The 17,319-nt window shown below is 44.5% G+C and overlaps 1 protein-coding gene and 1 long non-coding RNA gene across 8 annotated transcripts in view; one reads left to right on the top strand and one right to left on the bottom strand.

Annotated features, from left to right (window-relative positions):
• Atp8a1 (ATPase phospholipid transporting 8A1) overlaps nucleotides 1-17,319 on the bottom strand; it is a 227,487-nt gene that overhangs the window by 69,319 nt on the left and 140,849 nt on the right. For all 6 annotated transcript variants that reach the window (XM_052199340.1, XM_052199341.1, XM_052199338.1 and 3 more), the window contains one exon: nucleotides 14,670-14,734. In XM_052199340.1, the coding sequence (XP_052055300.1) occupies nucleotides 14,670-14,734 (65 nt within the window). The remainder of the gene's footprint in view (nucleotides 1-14,669; nucleotides 14,735-17,319) is intronic.
• LOC127696532 (uncharacterized) lies at nucleotides 746-12,431 on the top strand. Of its 2 annotated transcripts, none has more exons than XR_007980236.1 (3): nucleotides 746-807; nucleotides 1,435-1,539; nucleotides 11,553-12,431. It is a non-coding gene; the product is annotated as an uncharacterized LOC127696532 (long non-coding RNA). The 2 variants fall into 2 exon arrangements; XR_007980235.1 differs by having other exon boundaries at nucleotides 767-1,225.

Raw genomic sequence — 17,319 nt, 5'->3', positions numbered from 1 at the left:
TTTGTGGGGACAGACAGACTTGAGGACAGAGGAATGGTCATAGTTCTGGTTGCCAGCTAATGAGGAGACAGTGGGGTTGACAAGAGTGGTGGCATTTCCTAGGGTGATTCTTTACTCAAGTCCTCACTCCCTGGACTCCAGCATCCTTCACACCCATGGACTCAAGGGATGTGTTCACAACCAGTGTTTACAGAAACCCTCCCTGACTGCCTACTCTTTTTTCTCAACCTTGCTACAACAAACACCATGTCCAGTACTAGTTAGCTTTTGTCAACTAGACACAAACTAGACTCATCTGGGGAGGCTGGGGCGGGTCCCTCAGTTGAGGCCTCCTTCAGGTTTGAGTCACTCCTGAGTGGTCTTGGGTCTGAGGAAGGCATAGAGAGCAAGCCAATAAGCGGCTGTGGTTTCCGCGTCACTTCCTGTTTGCCGGCTCCTGTCTCAGCTGTTGCCCTGATCTCCCTTGATGATAGACTCTAACCTGCAAGATGTAATAAACACTTTCCACCCCAAGCAGGTTTGGGTCAGTGTTTTTATCACAGCAATAGATGGCAAACTGGCACAGCCAGTGACACAGAAAAGCCCATCTCCTTTCCTCAGAGGCCACTCCTGCCTTCTTTTCTCTCCTCCTGGCCAAAACCTGACTCATGAACATCTGTGAGTTTCATTCTTGTCCTTAGCACCCTCCCCTCCCCCCCAGCTATTTAAGCCTACATGCAAAGTCAAGGTTTTCTAAATCGAAAAACAATGAACAAACAAACAGACTGAAAATCATTCTCCTGACCCCACTTTCCCGGAGTCCTCCAGGTAACAAGGTTTCTTCCATTTTTTGTGGATCCCCTGCTCTTTGTGTGCTCATGCAAGGCAGCATGCTATGGCGTGACTTAGTTTATATCTCAGGCTCCCACTTGTGACCAGTGTCTCTGATGCTGCGGCCACGGAGATGATTGTCAGTGACACCAGAACTCCTTGCTCGTGGGACCCCTGTGGGTGGTTTTCTGCTGGCTGTCAGCTCTCCTTGAACCTCGGATATGTTCAGTTGGAATGAGGAAAGAGTTACGTGTTCCTCTTATTAGAAATGAAATAGGGAACAAAGAATTACAATCCAACATCTACTGCACTGAGTCACAGCAACTGCTCAGTGAACGCAGTGAGATGAACACCCAGGCTGGCTACGGAGTGATCAAGACAAGCTGTGCAGCTGTAGGCCGAAGAGAAGGAAATGGTACTTGTTTGGTTTATAGTAAACCACGAGGGGGGAAGCGGGCGAGGGAGGCATGATGAGGAAGGAGACAATTATGTTGAATTCTTCCCACTAGCAATGGGTTCAGAGGGGCCTTCATGTTCACAGAACACACGCTGACAGAGTAAAACAATGCAACGGCAATCTTTAGGAATCCAGTTTTATAAAAATCTTTTCTCCTATTTATCCAGGACCTGTAGAGAGGAAACCCTTGACAAACATCACAGAAGGTGCCCCCAGACAAGGAAATCTGACACAGTTTTAGAGCGAACTCAATCGGAAGCTGTGATTTGTAGGTAAGCACTGCAGTGCACAAGCTGTCAGTTTTGTTTCGGCAGAACGGCTTTGGAACTGGCTAAAGAACCCTAGGGCCAGATGTGCAGAGAACACGTCAGGCCACCTAAGAAGTGGGTCTGTAATGACCCCCAGATGAAGTGCCCAGAAAGCGGCCAAATAACAATGACCCTGCTCAGCTTCTGGCCTTGCTGTGCTTTCCCAGAAGCCTCCCATTTCACAGGAGCAAGGCTTTTACTTAGGAACAAATCCAAGGAACACCCTTCCTGAGACTGCGGAGAGATCCCTAAAGTAAAGGGAAGCAGCTTCAGGGAACGGGATGGGGGGGTGGGGGATGGGGGTGAGGTGGGGGGTGCACCATCATGCACCTCTCCTCCAGAGGACATCATCAGTAACTCTTTGGGTCCAAACACGACAGAGTACACAACACTACACTTATTCTTGGGAACCCACTCACGGGAGACGATAAGATGATAAAACTATATTATAAATTTTATCCCTAGAAAGGAAAAAACTAATAATACATAAAAATTCTGAATGACACTGACTTTTAGACAATATTCGATGAGGCTTTTTTCCCCCAAAGTCTAGGATGTATGTTTTATTTCTCCCAAATTCCTGCACTGAAAGGCTAACTTTTTATGTGATGGCGTCCTAGGAGGCAGGGCCCTTTGGGGGTCATTAGGATACAGAATCAAGACCTTCTGTGTAGGATTTGTGCATGGCTTGCTTTATAACAGAGAATCTGGGAAGCCCTCCTCCCTCCTGCCACATGAGGATACAGTAAAAGGACACTGTGAACCAGGAAACAGGCCCCAGGGATCCCTAGCTGCTGGCCGCTTGCTGGTAGACTTTTTTTTGTCTCCAGAATGCAGAGAAATGGATCTTTTGTTGCTGAAGCCACCCCATCTGCGGTGTTATTCTTGTGGCGGCCAGACTGTACTAAGGCAGTTTTGTTGTTCTTGGATTCGTTCTTTTCTCTTATGAATTAAGGGTCTGGTGTATCAGTGGGAAGATGGCAGTTTTCATTTGGTGAGAGTGGACTTTAGATTGGGAAGACAGTGCATCCTACCCTAGGATGAGCAACACAGGATCTCATGTCCACTCTCTGTCAGAGAGAGACAAAGGGAACAGTAGGTGGGATAACGATTCCCCAAGTGTCTGACTGGCCGGCGCTGGGCTGCTGGATGGCGGCTCGTCAGAGCATGTCCGCGGAGGAACACCGACTGCTCGTCAGCAGAGACAACGGCTACCTGCTCGGGGCACACACATGTAGCCATGTCAAAGGGAGCCGTGAGAAGTCGGAGGTCACATGGCACTCTAGGGTATTGACAGCATTACGTCGAGTGAAGATGTCATACTCTGGAAGCCAAACATACCCCACGGTTCAGACATTCAAGGGTTTCCTTATCTCGGATGGATACAGAGGGCAAGGGAAGGCCGTCAAACCCTTTATCTTCTGTGAAAAGCAGATATTTTACTTTGAGAAATCTCATAGTGAAAAAAATTTTTAAAAAGAGAAATATCAAATAGTTTTAACTACTAACTCAATAGTCTAGGACCTTTAAAGCGTGTGTGTGTGTGTGTTTGTAGAGAGAATTTCGGTTTAAAAACCCAGTTATAGTATGTAATTATGTTTTTGTTTTAATCCCAGGTGTGGGACGTGGGGCTGCTTCAGATTGTTCACAGCCGCTATGATTTGTCTCTGGCTCTAGGAGGGATGTGATTTTTGCCAGCTGCAGATGGTTTATGTTTGGAATTCTAGGGACTCTTGTGAGGATATAAATGGAGAGCCCCGAGAGAGAGGGAGAGGGAGAAAGGAGAGAGGGAGTGGGAGGAGGCCTGTGGTGGCAGCTACTGGTGGTCCTTGCTGCTGCTGCTGCTGCTGCTGCTGCTGCTGCTGCTGTGCTGGTTCTTGCTGCTGCTGCGCTGGTTCCTGCTGCTGCTGTGCTGGTTTCTGCTGCTGCTGCGCTGGTTCCTGCTGCTGCTCATCTTGCTGTTTTGCTGGACTGGCTTGGAGAGATCCTGATGACAAAGATTCGACTTGCCCCTAGGCACTCAGTGCCCTAATCACCATTAAGTAGTCTAAAGAGATCTATCCTCCCTTTCTCCTCTAACCTTCTTTCTAGTATTGGGGCCTTGGGAGGGATTAGGGTAAAATAAGGGTGGAGAAAGGTGGTAGGTAAAAGTAGCTAAAAAGTAGGTGTGTGTGTGTGTGTGTGTGTGCGCGCGCACGCACATGTGTGTGTGTGCATGTATGTGTGTGCATGTATGTGTGTGTGTGCGTGTGTGCATGTGTGTGCATGTGTGTGTATCTGTATGTGTGTGTGTGTGTATCTGTATGTGTGTGTGTGTGTGTAGGGGTAGGGAGGAGGGGAAAGGGGGCGAGATTCAGATATTAAGATTCTTGCTGCTCTGGAACTCAGTATGTATCCCAAGTTGATCTCAAAGTGATGAAGCTCCTGCCTCAGCTTCTCCAGTGCTGGGACTACAGGGGTTTACTGCCGTGCCTGGGTGTGGAGCCCTTTTGGATGAGATGAGGCAGTCACATAAGCTAGGGATTCCCTGCCCATGATGGAGATGCATGCCCATCCAACTGATGTCCACTAGAGTCACCTTACTTTGACAATCCGGCCATGAGTTGTCGCTGGAAAGGCCTGAGCTGGAGCTGGGCTCTGCTACACATCGACTCTTGCTTTGCTCGGGCAGGTTTTACTGGATTCTACTGAGTTCAAGTGTTTTCTTATCCACGAGATTGGGTTAGGTCTAATCCTTCAAGAGCGGGGTTCTCAACCTGTGGGTGGTAGTCCCTTTATGAGGTCCCATATCAGATATCAGATATCTACATTATCTGTCTACATATTTACAGCATGATTCATAACAGTGACAGAATTTCAGTTATGAAGTAGCAATGAGAATGATTTCATGGCTGGGGGGGTCACCAACATGAGGAACTGTATTAAAGGGTCCGCAGCATGAGGAAGGTTGAGAACCACTGCTCTGTGGTTGGGATGATGCTTGTGCTGACTCCCTCTATTACTAAATCGTCCTGCCCGGTGCTCAGCACAAATCTGACACCTGAGTTCTTTACCCTCCTCTGACGTCAGGTCCAACAGAGGTACCTACGTGATAAGGCAGCACTGCAAACTGTTGAGCCCTGCACATTAGAAAATCCAGAAGGTGCTGCACCGGGATCACTTTAAATTTTCTTACGAAGAAGTCTCCCAATGAATGACACTGTTCCCATCTACCTGTGGCTGCTAAAACTCAACTCTCCCAGCGCGTCTTCTGTTTCATAAACATTATCTGGAAACCTGACTGCCCTCCAACTCTCTAGCAACGAGAACATCTCCTCTTCTTGGATGGTATATAGTTCCTGGTGCATGGTGGGAGGAGAAATATTTATATAATTAATGTCTGGTTTTCCTTAGCAATTTTTGCCGGAGGCAGAACAATCTGATACAGCTCATTTCAAACATTTCAAAGTAAAATGGAGTTTCTCTGTCATGATTTTCATGTTCTTATATGAGTGACTACATTAATATATGTATTTGTTTATGATAAATGTCAGACTTGTTTTTCTAAACTTGTTTAGCTATAGCACCATTAAGGCACTGAATAATTTTTAAGTATGGAGATAAATTTCACCTGTACAATGGAGCTTATTTTACTTTGGTTTCATTTTAATTTACCATAATCTAAGGACACTATTAAAAAGATCATATATATATACACACATATATATATATCATACATACATATATGAACTTGATATCTAAACATACTTTATTAGCTGTTTTGGTGGCTTGTGGTCCTACCTCATCACCATTTAAGACATGAGTTTTATGACCAAATGTTTCATTCCTTCTCTACTTTTATGGTCTCCAAATGTTCACACCCTAAAATTGCAAATTAACAGAACATTCCAGGAACAATTTTAATAACATATTCTGGCTATATCAAGTATGGACAATGTTAGCACGTTCTTAAAGAGTGAGTTATGACTCCTGTAATAACAACTTGGATAAACCACTGGGTATTACTTATTTTTCTACAATATGTTACTGATTCAGCAGAACCCTGGACATTCCAAATACGCCTACGCAATACATATATCAACTGCTCTTCCAGCTACTGCAGGCCATAGTAAAAGGATATACACCCGAGAGTAGAGAGAACCTACATTTATGTACAACTGGTCCATTTAGTATGCATCTCAGTCAGGAGAGCTAGCTCTCTTTGACATAGTTTTTGATAGAAAACCTTTGGTGTTTCTAAATTCCTATCCTAAATTAGGATATATATTTAAAAACATATGTGTATAGAACCAAACCAATATAAAGTAATTTTTCCAAAATGGGTAAGGGTAGACAGAAGGTGAAGTCATTAAAAACATATGGTCAGTGAGGTCCTCCAAAGTAGCTTCGTGGAAGGCAGCCAAACGAATGCACTTCATCAATACATATTGCTGAAGATAATGGAGGGGGGAGACAAAAAATCAGACTTGCTGATATACAAGTATGGGTTTTTCTGAATGAGGGTAGATGTAAAACACTGTAGTTAAGAAAACAGTCCAATCTCCCAGAGGGGTCATGCCATCTGAGAGAGGTCAAGGGTCACGAAATGGAAGCAGGTAAGAGAAGGAAGTCGGAGCGCTGCACAAATTACTCTTGGCCTCTCAGCGGAAGTTAGAGATTCGGGACCATGATAGGTTCCATAAGGAAAAGAATTCCTATGAGCATCTAATCTCACTTGGGGTAGAGCACAGAGGAAGGGAGAGGAGTGTGGAATGGGTAGCCAGGCTGCGTTTTGGTGTTGGAGTTGGGGTACGCAGAAAAGAAAGCTCAATCCAGGGAGAGGAAGGGGGTGGGGAACGTAATTATATAATTTAAATAGTTCTGTGGATAAAGGCTTTTACCAAAGCCTTCGAGGTAATTATTTCAAACCACCACTGAGAGCCTCCTAAACACTTATTTTGAGGTTGGTATTAACTATTCTCCAGCGGTGGCTGTGATTCAGACGGGAAAGGAAGCATTCTTGGAGGGACCGGCTCGGCAGTCATCCAGTCTCTCCTACTGCCTTCAGTTCAGCCAGGATGGGGTGGTTCAAATATACTGCTGGTCTCGGGAAAATAAGCAATAAGCAAATTACTGCATCCACAGTCTTGAGAAGGTAAGCACAGGGCGGTAGGAGAAACTGTTTCCCAGACCCCGAGAAAAGGAATGCTGGACCCACTGGCTTAATAATTTCAATTAATGAAAAGAAGAATACGGAAGAGTCATTATCGGCAGGTCTCTCTTAGGGCAGAGCCCAAACACACACTGTTCCTATTATTTTCTGTGTGTATTCAATAACTTCTTTGCATGGTTCTTGTAGGGTAAAACTGAATTCCGTGAATTTTCCAGAAGGGTATTCTCTTTTAGCTGCCCTGGGGGTGGGGCTGGTGGTGACTGAAAGAATAAATGAATCAAGATGGAAGATGTGGTGATGATTCTCAGGACACAGAATTCTGTGACTGAGTCAGTCTGTCACTAGACAAAGTATAGTTATTCAAAGATAGATCCCAATTCAGATAAAAGCACACTCTGGATTTGGAGTAGTAGAAGTGGAAATATCAGGATGCTGGTCACATCCCTGAATGTGGATCACAGAAATGCTGTGATCTCCGGCATGTGAAGGGACACACTATCAACCAGCAGGCCCATCCCTACCTACAGGAGCAGGGAGCAATGCCTCCGGGTACACCTGGCACCTCAGTCAGTTTCTCAGAGACTGTTGTATTTAATGTTGTTCTGACCTGCCAAAGGTATGAGGAGGGGGTATAGTGAGAAGGCAAAAGGCCAGGAAAGAGCCCTCAGAAATGTCAACAGTTTGTGGGAAGCCGTACAAGGGAACAGCCTGGTTAGAAAGCACTTATCTGTAATTCTAGGTCTCAGGGAAGAGTGCAGATGTTTAGGCGGAATGAGGTGAAGAATATTCCGATTTGAGGGCAGGGAAATTTCTTGAAACAGAGACTCTATGAATCTGTGAACAATTTCACTCAGGGTTCTGTGCACCAGTTGGTCTTGCCGAGCTGTCTACAGAAGGGGACATATTTAATTCCACGAGACCAAACAACGTAAGTATTTGATGGGACTTTTCCAACCACGTACTCTGGCTGCCAGCAGATACAGTCTCAAATTAGGGGCATGGAAGTTAAACGATTTGTTCAAGCAACATTTTTACCTTTGAGTAATGCTTACATTTCTTACTGGCAGTAAGCAGTGTGTCTTACAGGAGCTGAACAATCTCCCTACCACAGGAGAATATCTCGGCCTTGGCCTCAGATAGAGAGCAGAAACACCTTTAACTATGTGAGGCCTTGGAGACCTCACTCTGAAAGAACTTTGCTAACGGTATAAGAAAAGTCAGAATAGAGGCTCCGACACTGAAGTGTATGAGAACTCAGTGTGGTTTCAAACCTGTCTAAACTAGTTTTCAAAGCAATACAAAAATCTATTGTATTAGACTCAGGGGACATATCAAAACAAAACCTGAAGTAGCTCAGATTTTCTTTTTTTCCCCCTTTCTCTTCTGGAGTCAAGTCAGTGACTTGCTTATTCTGGATTTCTTTCAGAAGCCATTTACCCATGGCTGGTTCCCAAAACAGTGAGGTTTGTCTGCATAAAACATGTAAGTCGAGCCCAAAAGGGCGTAGAGGACAGCTTCAGCATTTGTATCTGGGATGTCCTATATGTTATAGTAGAAATTTACACAATGTTAGAAGGTCAAATGTAGGTAGAAAAAAATAGCCATTCCATGAAGGGTTTTCTTTTACTATAGTGTTGGAATTTTTTGAATGCTTGTTAACTTAATCTCCAATGTGGCCAACAATTAATTTTCTATAAAATATATCAGAGAAGAAATACCAGAACCTATAATCAAAATTGCGGTTGGTTTAGGGCCATATTCTTCAATTAAATAGAGAACGGCAAGTGATTTCAGAGCAAGGTGGTGGTGTAAAGTTATCTCTCATGGAAGCTGGCAATGAAGAGCTCTGCTTTCCACAGAGCTACGCTCTCCCAGGAACTACAAAGCTGGAAGCAACAGTAAGAGTGGAGAATGCTTTCACAGCATTTCTAGAGTGCTTACCCAGGCAGGGTGCAAAACCAAGGGGAAATCAGGGGGACATGGGAGGAGCAGATGCCCCTCCCTTCAAGTCTGACTGACACCTCTAGCCAGCTAGGAATCAAACATTCAAACTCAATTAACATTTGCTGTGAAGTTGCCTACCTAGAGAGGACATTCTTTATGTCCAGTTATTTTCACGTAAGAATGTTAAAGTAGCATGAACGATGCTACTTAATGCTTAAGAGTCCACTATTTCCCTCCATTTCCAACTGTAAACCAACAATGTGCTTACTAGGAATCTCATACAAACCCCATTTCTAATTAGAAAAAAAAAGTCTAAACCCCCTTTTGGAACTCTTGTGATTCATGGTTAACCTTTGCGGATGGCAATCCCTATCCGAGGCACTCCAAAACAACCATAGAATCTTATTTATTGGGGTGACAGAGTCAGTGTTCAGCTACCTCTGGCTCCCACAGTGTGGCTATCAGCACTTGCTATGCACTAGCCGCCATGGGCAGTAGTTAATGGGCACTGATTGGTTTAATCTTTATGTCTAGGACTTAGATATTTTCATGACTTCAATTGCACAAATGTGGCAGCTGAAGGTAAGGACAAGAAAATTTTAAAAACCCTATATATTATATTCTGGACTCAAATAATTAAGGCCCCACATCACCTGTCTGTAATTGGCCTAGAGGCCCTTTCTCCATGCCTCAGCTGCAAGAGAGGCCCTAAGAATAGGTGCCCGCTAGCATTTCTAGGTGAAAACTGGATTTCCTTGTTCAGTCTTCCATCTAGCACCTGGTACAAAATAGATTTAATAAGTATAAGTTACAGATCTTTTCTTCTGAGTAGAAAAGTAGTGCAGGGAATGCTGGGGACAGGACAAGAGTCCCCTTTACAAAGTGTCATGATTTGAAATATAAAACATTTCTCACAGGCTCATGCTTGAAGTACTTGGTCCCCAGTTGAATGTCATGTTTTGGCAGGTTGTATTGTGCTTCTGGAGCACAATAACTAGTTGGTAGATGAAGGCCACTAGGGGCGGGCCTTTGGAGAGTAAGCCTGGCCTAGTTTCCCATTCTTGGCTTTCTGTTCTACCAAGACAAGAGGAGAAGCTGCACCATCTTGCAGGCACCAGTTCTGCCTTACCTCCACTCTCTATACTATGATGGACTGAAACCACATGCCAAGCAATTCCTTCCTCCCTTGGGAGTTTTTTGTCATGGTATTTGGTCATGACATTGAGAAAAGCAACTAGAAATGCATGGAAGTCAGCAAATTACACATTCCTAGGAGACAGAGGATACATAACTTCTCAAGACAACAATCAGGTGGGGTATCTTGACTAGGCTGGATGTGAATGACTGTCAAAGCAGAAATGGTCTAGAAAAATGGCACCCAGATGAGCAGAGGTGGGTGGGGATGGCTAGGAACTTGGGAATCTGGGAGCCTTTAACTGTGAAGAGAGGGGATTTCTTTCTCCAAACATCATTCTTGTTAACTGAATTGATGAACAGTGACTATCTCTCCATCAGTTCCCCAAGAGAAAGCCAGACAATAGAAAGAAAGGGGTGGGCACTAGAGTAGGTATGTATCTAAGATCTATGTTTTCCTCCCGGGAGACTCCATAGTTCCTCATACACAAGAGATGCTAGACACATGTGAGGCTTAGGATGTGCACAGGAGACCCAAGGATGATGGACATGGAAGTCACAAGTGGCTTAAGAGATAAAAGTCTCTTAGCAACCTGCCCTAGATTTGACAGGTGAAACCAAGGGGCAGTTTTGAGCTATTGCCATGAGACAAGTCTTCAAGATTTTTCTAATCATGCAAAAATTTAGGTCAGAGCTACCAAACAACAGGCTGGAGAGACACAGCTCAGCAGTTGAGAGCACTTGCTGCTCTTTCAGAGGATATGGGTTTGAAGCCCAGCAACTGGATCAAGCAGAACTAGACCATTATACTGTTCTAGTTCATAACTCCAGCTTCAGGGAGATCTGACACCTCTGGCCTCCACAGGTTCATGTGCACATGCAGACTTATGCACAGAATTAAAAACAATAAAAATGAATCCTAAAAAGTAAAACAAGCCACCAAACAAGTAACAAGAACAACAGCCAACAGACGCTGAATTTACTGGAAGTATTTCTAGAGCTCCACAGGGCTGTCATGCCAGAGGGATTCAAGTAATCTCACCATTACCTTTCTTAATGTATCATAAACCTAGTCTTCCCACAACCGTTTTCAGTAATTTTGGAAGACTCTAATTAGAAGTTAGGGAGTAAAAATAGGTCACAGTATTATGTTCCCCCAGTTCTTGCCTCATAGCTCAAATACTTCCAGTTTTAACATATTTTAAATAAAGTATTTTATGATAGAAGGGTTTACAGGAAAGGATGCTGTGGGTGAGTCAGTATATAAGGGGCTTCTGAGAGGTTTGTGGGATCATTCCTGGGCACTGGGTGGGATTAGGGGAAAAGCATATTTCCATGAAGCTATCATGTTCAAATTCCTGACTCTGTTGACAAGAACTGTGCTCAGTCACAGCATAATCAGGACCCCTAAGAGAGTTTGTCATTGAAACACGATAAAAATCATATAAATTATGGAAAGAGTCTGTTTATTCCTTAATAAGGTTTGTCATCAACTTTATATGCCTTTTAACAATATTTATTTGTGTCATAAAATTCTTTTGTGTGTGTGTGTGTGTGACATATACATGCATACTTGTGTGTGTGTATGTATGTGTGTGTGTGCGAGCTGGGGGGGGTGTCAATGTTTGGATGACTTTTTCTATTTCCATCTTATTTGTTAAAGCAAGGGTCTCATGAACCTGGGTCCTGCCCTTTCAGCTGGGCTAGCTGGCCAGAAAACTTCTCATCTGTATTTCTTCTCCTCTAGGGTCAAAGACATGCATCACCAAGATGCCTCTGAGGTGGACACTGGAGATTCAAACACCGGTCTGTATGTGCGCAGAAAGTGTTATCTGCCGAGGCATTTCCACAACCTGAAATTCTTATTTTTAAATTTAAAAAGTTCAACAAGTCTTTCTGCCTAAGACACCTCTTTCTTTGTCTTGTGGTGGCACTCCAAAGACATGAGAATAATTGGAGACAGGTAAACCTGCCAGGTTTCCATTCAGGTCTGAAGAGTGAGACATCTGTAGTGTGTATGTCTTCTTCAACTGGCTGTATGCATTTATTCAAAGGTTAAACACTGGTCTGGGGTGTTTTGTTTTGTTTGTTTCCTTTTTTCAAGAAGGTTAATGACACCAAAAATCCAAGACATGACAGGGAAGCCTCAGTGATGCTTTAGGACACTCTGCTTTCTGGGAGACAAATTCTTCCTTCATCAGAATCGCCAGGAGAAACTTTCCCTTCTTTTTAGTACTAGCATCTTCCTAAGTAGCTCAAGTCAGCCTCAAACTTGTTACCGTCCTGCCTCTGCCTCCTGAGTGCTGCAATCACAGGCTATGCCAGCTGAAGAAGGAAGATGTTTTATATGTGATTTTTTTTTTAGGACTTCAGAATATGATTCTTTATAACAATGTAACATGAGACCCATCGTTTCCACTTTAACATTAGTACAGTAGAAAAGTTGGAAACCGTGTCTAGGAATAGGTGTCACACATATGAAAGATGACTGACAGCTAGAACTTACTGCCTCATGAAAAATATTAAAGTTGGAAAGTGATACACTTTTTATAATACACAACACAAAGCTATTGGACTTGTACTGTTTCCACCACATTCTATGACATCTATCTGCATGTACCATACTCTGTGCTTACACATATTTTGCATATACCACACACCACCATACCAATGTATAGTAACAGTCTCTCTCTCTCTCTCTCTCTCTCTCTCTCTCTCTCTCTCACACACACACACACACACACACACACACACACACACACACACACATATATAGGCAGTTGGACTATAGCTCTGAGAAGCTGATATCAATGTCAAAGTCCCACTGTGCTGTTTAAGAGGACAATCCCAGAGTACTTGACAAGTCATTCATTCATAACTTCATTCCTGAGAAAGCATGCGCCTAGGTTTATTACTTGTCAATTGTTCTTTGTGTTCATGGAATGATCACCCTGAGCCTTCTTGCTGTCTGTCAGTACAGTCTGAAGACAGACTGGCTGTTTTTCTTCCTCTCTGCAATGGGGAATACCAATAATAATTTACCTACAGGCATTATAGCAGCTCTCAGGATCTGTCTGAACTCAGAGCCACCGGATTTTTATGACAGATCAGAAGGCACTGTGCAAAGAGATGCTTTGTCTCCTGCTGAGAAACAAATGAGTTCATCCCAGGAGGTCTGACCCCAGAAAGCCAGATTTGTACATTCACCACTTGGCTCCCAGGGAGAAAAAGCTTCCCCAGACATTGTTTGGAAGGCTGGCAGTCAGGATTGCAGGCAAATGAGTGCTAATCCACTGAGCCGCGGTGTCTGCCGCCTACTTGAATTCATAAGGAGGCTTTAGATATGACGAATTAGCTTAAATTGGAAACTGATGCACTTTTTTTTTTTTAAAGGGAAGCCCTTAACTTAAAATTATGTGGTGACTTACTGCTCCGGTATTTATCTGGTATTTACTACATGTTAGGTAATTTGCTGGGCACTGGGAAGGATAAGCCAGAGCAGTCCCTTATTTCAGTGGAATCGTGTGTTCTATTAGCCTTCTCTCTCTTATTTCTTGTAAAAAATAGGTAGTAAAAGTACCTTTGAGGTATTTCTCAATTTGAGTTTCCACCTTAGAAATCTAAAAATAAAAACACACACTCCAACAAAAGTCCTTAACAACTTATAACCTTACGTTCAAGTTCCGTATTCTCCTTTCCATCCTGCAAGGATGACGTGATCCTCGCTGAGCAAACTTTCTGGTTCCAGCATTTTCCCTCCCGCTCAGTGACTCCCTCTACCAGATAAGCTCTTAGCTTCTTTATGACTGCATCCTCACAGATCACAGGACCCCACAGCAGACATCTTCTGAACCTGCACACCAGCTTTGCCCTGTTATTGGCTGGCATTTACTTTGATTTTCTTTTTTTTTTTTTATGTGTTGGTTTTTAGGGGGCAGGGCTGATTTGGTCACTGTTCACAAGAGAATATCTTTGCTTTGGAAACTCAAAGCTGACACATAGTGGGAAGACGGCCTAAGGGTATGGGACACAGAACCACCGTGATACAGCCACAAAACCACACGCCATTACAGGCTATTCAAAGACTTTTCAAGAAGAGGGAAAGCATCTACAATCAAGTAAACCCTACAGATGACTTCGGTGCCACATCCCACTTGCAGACACTGTCCCCAAGCTTCTCCAGGATCTCCCAACACAGGCGGGTAGCTTCCAGCTTCACCCAAATCCCTAATTATCAGGTTTGCTCCGCTCTGCTTTTTGTGTCATGATAACTATTTGAGGCAGCTGTGAAATCATCACCTCGCCTGCTCTGTCTTCCACCTTAACTTACAAGTAGCCACCTTGACTTTAAAGTATTTACAGGTCATTTTGTCCTACATAGCATTCTGATAAATACTTCATCCTAGTAGTGAGGGCATTAAAAGGGGGGGGGGAGGGAGGAAGAAATCACAAAAATGGAAACAGTAAGAGCCCTTTTGTAGACAGCATGGTGATTTTGTGTTGCCTAGTACAACTTTCGAAAACTCTCAGAAACAGAAATACAGATTACCATTGGGCACTAAAGCAGATACAAAAGGCTTAATACACAAAATGCAGTGTTCTATATGAGTAAGCGGCAGTCCATCAGCAACCCGCCCACCAAAGTTTTCGAGAAGCAGCTTTTCTGTCTCACAACATTAAGGACATCATCTGGCAATTTTTTTTAGCTACCATACCCACAAACCTGAGCCAGTTTACATTAATGCTGTTCAAAGCTTTACATCCGTAAAGCAGAACACGGGTAACAAAGTCTAAAAAGGTACCTTTTAACCTCACGCATAGAAAGTGTTTCCACAGATCGCTGATGCAAACGGGAGTTACTTACGTCAAGAGAGCCTTCATTTATAACGATCATTCCCATATTCCTCTTCAGAAGTCTACAGGAGTGTCCTAGGGGCACACAGTAAGGATTAGGATTAGTTTTTTTTTTTTTTTCTGGAAAGAAAGGAACTGGGTAAGGCAATGACATGAACAGACACCTAAAGAGGATTTTATGGAGAGGGAAGGGTTTCAGTTGTTTCCTGGAGTAAGAGGAAGTTTAAAAAGAAATGTACTCTGGAGGGGTGGGTGGTAAGGCCATCATTTGAAGCTGCCTGGATAGACAACATGGAACAATTGTGTTAGCATCTCCATATCCAAAAAGCTGCCACCCTTATTCGCAATATCCTTTGAGAGCAGTGACTGGGCCAGTGGATTTGCAGAGAAGGGTTCGGGAGGGTGGGTGGTTCTCTTAGAGCCCCTCGCCCTCACCATCTCCCTGTCCTGGATGGCCCCGGCATGATTCTCTTGCCTTCTTTCTCTTACACTGCTGTGTTCCCTCCATGACAAAGACACCCCTGTGTTAAATCCAAGTCTATTTTATGTTGGCATCTTACAGTGGATACAGCTGATGGAACACAGGCTACCCTGGCAGACTCATCTCACAGTAACAAAGATTACAATGGCGGCGTTTCTGCTCAGTGCCTCTGTAATCTCAGGGTCTGGCTCAGCTGTCCTCAGGGAAGCCTCTTCCTGTGGCTGATGGAAAGAAATACAGAGACCCCCCCCCCCCCGTTGGTATTCTGTCTAATCTCCACCCCACACTTACCTGGCAACAGCCAGGTATGCCCTGCCCCATAGACCTGGCCCACTATAAAAGGGGCTACTTGCCCCCCCTCAAATCCCATTCTCACTTCTCTGCCCCTTGGACTCTCCTCCCCTCACCCCTCTCTCCACGTGGTCATGGCTGGCTGGCCTCCACTACTCTCTTCTCTCTCTCTCTCTCTCTCTCTCTCTCTCTCTCTCTCTCTCTCTCTCTGCCTCTCTAACTCCCATTCTCTACCCCGAATAAACTCTATTTTATACCATGCCTGTGTGTGTGTGGTCCCTCGGGGGAAGAGGTGCTTGGACATGGGCCGGCCTGGGCACCCCCTGCCCCCACACCACTGTGCCACACCCCTTTAACCCCCATTCTCTTCCTAAGCCCCCTTTCATTGCTTCATTTGGCCTTTCACCTACAGCCAGACATTTTTGCAGAACCTGAGAGATCTTGGAACACTCAGCCCAAAATGGGATGTCTCCACCAAATCCTTGCCCTCAGGGCTCAGGAAACCCCGGAGGAAGAGCAGGTAGAGAGAGTGTAAGAGCCAGAGGGGACAGAGGATATCAATGAATCAAGTCCCTCTAAATCAACAGGATCTACTTGCGCATGCCCTCACAGAGACTGAGGCAGTATGTTACAAGGCCTGTACAGGTCTGCCCTGCCTGGGGTGGGCCCGCCCCACCTAGGTGGGTCCTAGAATTAAAGGAAGAAGTGGACACATGTCCTCATCCCCGCAGCTAGCTCCAATTGGTAACTACTTGCAGAGGAAGATTTAGTTTTCTCCAAGGGAGTCTCACTGAGGAGTGGGCTACTCTTCAGGACAGGCTGCGCGGCCAGCAGTAGACCGCCAACACCAAAGGAGCTCAACAGTGTCTTCAGAAGCTCCTTGTCTCGTGATGTCATGTCAGAGCCTTAAAAATTTTACATTATTGTTTTATTTATGCATTCTTCTCTCTTTTTCTTCTACAGATCCTGTGTGTGTGTGTGTGTGTGTTATGGCTTTTAGTTGAGTGTTTTTATGGACTTTCTGAGTGTGTGAATGAGTGGCTTTCTGTCTCTATCTGTTCCTTGGGCTCTTTTCCTTTTGTTTGTCTATTCTGATGTGTTAGTTTTTGTTTTATCTTATATTTTGTTTTCTAGTGAGTGACAGAGAAGGGGTAGATCCAGATGGGGGGGGGAGATGGGGAGGACGGGGGAGGAATAGAGAGGAAACTAATCAGGACAGCAGTCAGCAAGAAAAATTCTCTTTTTAATAAAGTGAAAAGGGAAGCCAGCCACCTTTCACCATTATTATTGGTCTAAGCCACCATCACATCTCACCGCCTGTCCCCCTGCCCACCTGCCCCAGATCAATGTGGCATGGTCCCCACTGGCTACTCTGCTTCTCTGCTGGCTTTCCAGGATGATGCCAATGTAGCACTCAGAGACTGTGTCCACAGGAAACTCCTGTCTTTCCTTGTATCCTTCATGCATGCTAAGAGCAACCCAGGGGCTTCTCAAGGCCTGGCACTCTTATCCCGCCTGGCTCCTCTGAGCTCACCTCAGCATTGCTGCTCTCTCTGCCACAGACAGCTGCCCTGTCATCACCTAGAGCAAATTCTTCCTCCTCTTCCGGGTCTTTCCTTAAATGTCTCTTTTGCATGAATTCTTCCTGATTTCCCTCTGTGAATTCCATATACCTGGCACTTGCGGGTGGATTGCTCAGGCAGTAAGACGCATCGTTTCAGAGTGTATGTGTGGTTGCAGGAGCCAGGCTGGCTGCACATAATACCCCTGCAACTTTAAAGGGAGCACTGGGGCCTCAAGTAAACAACTCAGGTGAGCCTAATGACCTCACACATTTACAGTCTTGAAAAACCAGATCTTAAAAATATCTTGTTGTGGATGGGGAGAG

Source organism: Apodemus sylvaticus, chromosome 11 (genome assembly GCF_947179515.1).
Source record: "Apodemus sylvaticus chromosome 11, mApoSyl1.1, whole genome shotgun sequence".
Classification (NCBI taxonomy): Eukaryota; Metazoa; Chordata; class Mammalia; order Rodentia; family Muridae; genus Apodemus; species Apodemus sylvaticus.
This window is presented reverse-complemented; position numbering and strand designations above follow the sequence as displayed.